Here is a 5,000-nt window from a genome sequence, read left to right as displayed (position 1 = left end):
ATGAGCTGCTCCGGGTCTTTGTGGATCCCAACCCAGCAGCCGTTCACGAAGATCTTAGTGGCACTGAGAGAGAGAGACAGGTTATCAGACAGACAGACAGGCACTGAGAGAGAGACAGGTTATCAGACAGACAGACAGGCACTGAGAGAGAGAGACAGGTTATCAGACAGACAGACAGGCACTGAGAGAGAGACAGGTTATCAGACAGACAGACAGGCACTGAGAGAGAGACAGGTTATCAGACAGACAGACAGACAGGCACTGAGAGAGAGACAGACAGGCACTGAGAGAGAGACATGTTATCAGACAGACAGACAGGCACTGAGAGAGAGAGACATGTTATCAGACAGACAGACAGGCACTGAGAGAGAGACATGTTATCAGACAGACAGACACTGAGAGAGAGAGACATGTTATCAGACAGACAGACAGGCACTGAGAGAGAGAGAGACATGTTATCAGACAGACAGACAGGCACTGAGAGAGAGACATGTTATCAGACAGACAGACAGGCACTGAGAGAGAGACAGGGGGTTAGAGAGACAGACAGGCACTGAGAGAGAGACAGGTTATCAGACAGACAGACAGGCACTGAGAGAGAGAGACAGGTTATCAGACAGACAGACAGGCACTGAGAGAGAGACAGGGGGTTAGAGAGAGACAGACAGGCACTGAGAGAGAGAGAGAGACAGGGGGTTAGAGAGAGACAGACAGGCACTGAGAGAGAGAGAGAGACAGGGGGTTAGAGAGAGACAGACAGGCACTGAGAGAGAGAGACAGGGGGTTAGAGACAGACAGGATCCAGACACACAATTAGGGAATTTTGTGAAAATCAGTGAATATCTCCTCGGGATCCTCTACCTGTCTGTACTGTGTGTGTGCAGACAGACAGACAGACAGACAGACAGACAGACAGACAGACAGACAGACAGACAGACAGAGTCTCAGACAGACAGACAGACAGACAGACAGAGGGACAGACAGACAGACAGACAGACAGAGTCTCAGACAGACAGACAGACAGAGGGACAGAGACAGACAGAGGGACAGACAGACAGACAGACACACAGAGGAACAGACAGACAGACAGACAGACAGACAGACAGACAGACAGACAGACAGACATACAGACAGAGAGACAGAGGGACAGAGACAGACAGACACAGGAACAGACATACAGACAGACACACAGAGGAACAGACAGACAGACAGACAGACAGACAGACAGACAGACAGACAGACAGACAGACAGACAGACACACAGAGGGACAGACAGACAGACAGACAGACATACAGACAGACAGACAGAGGAACAGACAGACAGACAGACAGACAGACAGACAGACAGACAGACAGACAGACAGACAGACAGACACCTACTCAGCGATAGCAGCAGGTGATATCTCCTCTAGGTTCTCCATGCTCCATTCCTCCAGGAACTCGAGGATTGGACTCGGCTGAGACCCGACGGAGATGTACGCCATGAGAGCAAGGTTCTTCACCAGCCCCACAGCATGGCCCTGGGGACACACACAGGTTAATATATACACACAGCATGGCCCTGTGGACACACACACACACACACAGGTTAATATACACACACAGCATGGCCCTGTGGACACACACACAGGTTCATATATACACACACACAGCATGGCCCTGTGGACACACACACACAGGTTAATATACACACACACACAGCATGGCCCTGTGGACACACACAGGTTAATATATACACATTAACACACACACACAGGTTAATATATACACACAGCATGGCCCTGTGGACACACACACACATACAGGTTAATATATACACACAGCATGGCCCTGTGGACACACACACACACACAGGTTAATATATACACACAGCATGGCCTTGTGGACACACACACACACACAGGTTAATATACACACACACACAGGTTAATACAGGGGTCGGCAACCCGTGGCTCCGGAGCCACGTGTGGCTCTTTCATCCTTCTGTTGTGGCTCCCTGTGACTTTGTTCATTTTAAAATATAATTCTGAATTTGAAGATTATGGTAAACTTGTAACATTTAAATAAAAAGTTTTTAATATTTTTATCGCGGCCCCGAGAGCAGTCGCTGGAGACAGGGGAACCACGGCGCACTCGTGCGTTGCGGTGCTTGAGACCGAGTCCAAGAGCCGCTCCTCTTGGACTCGGTCCAAGACTTCAGAGGGACGGGTGGGAAAGCGTACAGGAGTGTGTTCGGCCACGGTCTGTGAGCGAATGCATCCACCCCGAGCGGGGGATTGTCCTTCGCGCTGAGAGAGAACCACAGCGCGCACTGTGTGTTCTCCCGTGTGGAGAATAGGTCGACTTCCGCCTTCCCAAACTCGCTCCATATCTGATTGATCAGATCGTGGTGCAGAGTCCAGTCTCCTGGCCCCCCACTCGACATTATGTCTGCCCCTCTGTTTAGGACACCGGGGATGTACACTGCTCTGATGGAGAGCAAGTGTGTGTGCGTCCAGCATAACGTCTCGCTATGCTCAGCTGCTGCGCTGAGCGCACGCCCCCTTGGCGACTGATGTATGCTGCTGTCGCCTTGTTGTCCGTGCGAATCATTACATGTTGATTTGTTAACATTGGGGCAAAGTGTTGGATTACTTTCCACACAGTGATAAACTCCAATGCGTTTATATGCATGATCACGGGGGCAGGCCAAGCGCCGCCCACTACGTGAGACTCGCAGGTTCCTCCCCAGCCCGACAGAGATGCATCCGTGAACACTGAGATGTGTGACGTTGCTCTGCCCAGCGGCACCCCTCTCGTGAGGGTTAGGGGATCGCCCTATGGGGGAATGGACACTTTGCGCCACCGTTGGCGCACTGGGTCGATGCGCAGGCGAGAAAACCATAGGTTAAATGCAACATAGTATAGTTTTTTGTACATAGCATACAGGTTATATGTATATATATATACACATATATATGATGTCAAAATGGGTTGTGGCTCCGAGTGCTTTCTTTTTATTGGGAGGCGGTCCCAAATAGCTCTTTGAGTAGAAAAGGTTGCCGACCCCTGGGTTAATATATACACACACACACACACAGGTTAATATATACACACAGCATGGCCCTGTGGACACACACACACACACACACAGGTTAATATACACACACACACAGGTTAATATATACACACACACACACACAGGTTAATATATACACACACAGCATGGCCCTGTGGACACACACACACACACACACACACACACACAGGTTAATATATACACACACACACACACACACACACACACATATACACACACACACACACACACACAGGTTAATATACACACACACACACACACACACACACACATTAACACACACAGGTTAATATACACACACACACACATTAACACACACAGGTTAATATACACACACACACACACTCTGAGATGTAAGCCATGAGAGCCAGGTTCTTCACCAGCCCCACAGCATGGCCCTGTGGACACACACTCTCTCTCACACACACAGGTTAATATATACACACACCTAGGACTCTCTCTCTCTCACACACACACACACACACACACACACACACACACACACACACACACACACACACACACACAGGTTAATATATACACATTAACACACACACACACACACACAGATGTAAGCCATGAGGGCCAGGCTGGGGTTAGGGGTTAACAGTAGGGTTATGGGGTTAGGGGTTAACAGTAGGGTTATGGGGTTAACAGTAGGGTTAGAGGGTTAGGGGTTAACAGTAGGGTTATGGGGTTAGGGGTTAACAGTAGGGTTATGGGGTTAACAGTAGGGTTAGAGGGTTAGGGGTTAACAGTAGGGTTATGGGGTTAGGGGTTAACAGTAGGGTTATGGGGTTAACAGTAGGGTTAGAGGGTTAGGGGTTAACAGTAGGGTTAGAGGGTTAGGGGTTAACAGTAGGGTTAGAGGGTTAGGGGTTAACAGTAGGGTTATGGGGTCAGGGTTAGGGGTTAACAGTAGGGTTATGAGGTTAGGGGTTAACAGTAGGGTTATGAGGTTAGGGGTTAACAGTAGGGTTAGGGGTTAACAGTAGGGTTATGGGGTTAGGGGTTAACAGTAGGGTTATGGGGTTAGGGGTTAACAGTAGGGTTATGGGGTTAGGGGTTAACAGTAGGGTTAGAGGGTTAGGGGTTAACAGTAGGGTTATGGGGTCAGGGTTAGGGGTTAACAGTAGGGTTAGAGGGTTAGGGGTTAACATTAGGGTTATGGGGTTAGGGGTTAACAGTAGGGTTATGGGGTTAGGGGTTAACAGTAGGGTTATGGGGTCAGGGGTTAACAGTAGGGTTAGAGGGTTAGGGGTTAACAGTAGGGTTATGGGGTTAGGGGTTAACAGTAGGGTTAGAGGGTTAGGGGTTAACAGTAGGGTTATGGGGTTAGGGGTTAACATTAGGGTTATGGGGTTAGGGGTTAACATTAGGGTTATGGGGTTAGGGGTTAACAGTAGGGTTATGGGGTTAGGGGTTAACAGTAGGGTTATGGGGTTAGGGGTTAACATTAGGGTTATGGGGTTAGGGGTTAACAGTAGGGTTATGGGGTTAGGGGTTAACATTAGGGTTATGGGGTTAGGGGTTAACATTAGGGTTATGGGGTTAGGGGTTAACATTAGGGTTATGGGGTTAGGGGTTAACATTAGGGTTATGGGGTCAGGGTTAGGGGTTAACAGTAGGGTTATGGGGTTAGGGGTTAACATTAGGGTTATGGGGTTAGGGGTTAACAGTAGGGTTAGGGGTTAACAGTAGGGTTAGAGGGTTAACAGTAGGGTTATGGGGTTAGGGGTTAACAGTAGGGTTAGGGGTTAACAGTAGGGTTAGAGGGTTAGGGGTTAACAGTAGGGTTATGGGGTTAGGGGTTAACAGTAGGGTTATGGGGTTAGGGGTTAACAGTAGGGTTATGGGGTTAGGGGTTAACAGTAGGGTTAGAGGGTTAGGGGTTAACAGTAGGGTTATGGGGTTAGGGGTT

At 49.0% G+C, this 5,000-nt stretch overlaps 1 protein-coding gene across 1 annotated transcript in view; it reads right to left on the bottom strand.

Annotated features, from left to right (window-relative positions):
• The window catches only part of LOC307270987 (DNA-directed RNA polymerase II subunit RPB2), a gene marked incomplete at both ends in the record, with an annotated part of 11,419 nt that overhangs the window by 2,477 nt on the left and 3,942 nt on the right, over positions 1 to 5,000 (bottom strand). Inside the window, 2 exons of the mRNA XM_080054874.1 lie at positions 1 to 63; positions 1,381 to 1,520. The exon at positions 1 to 63 is cut by the window's left edge and continues 49 nt beyond it. Of these exons, the coding sequence (XP_079911000.1) occupies positions 1 to 63; positions 1,381 to 1,520 (203 nt within the window). The remainder of the gene's footprint in view (positions 64 to 1,380; positions 1,521 to 5,000) is intronic.

The sequence above is a fragment of the Ammodytes marinus genome (genome assembly GCF_949987685.1).
Source record: "Ammodytes marinus genome assembly, contig: scaffold_568, whole genome shotgun sequence".
Classification (NCBI taxonomy): domain Eukaryota; kingdom Metazoa; phylum Chordata; class Actinopteri; order Uranoscopiformes; family Ammodytidae; genus Ammodytes; species Ammodytes marinus.
Note: the sequence above shows the minus strand (reverse complement) of the source record. Positions and strands in the feature narration are given on the sequence as shown.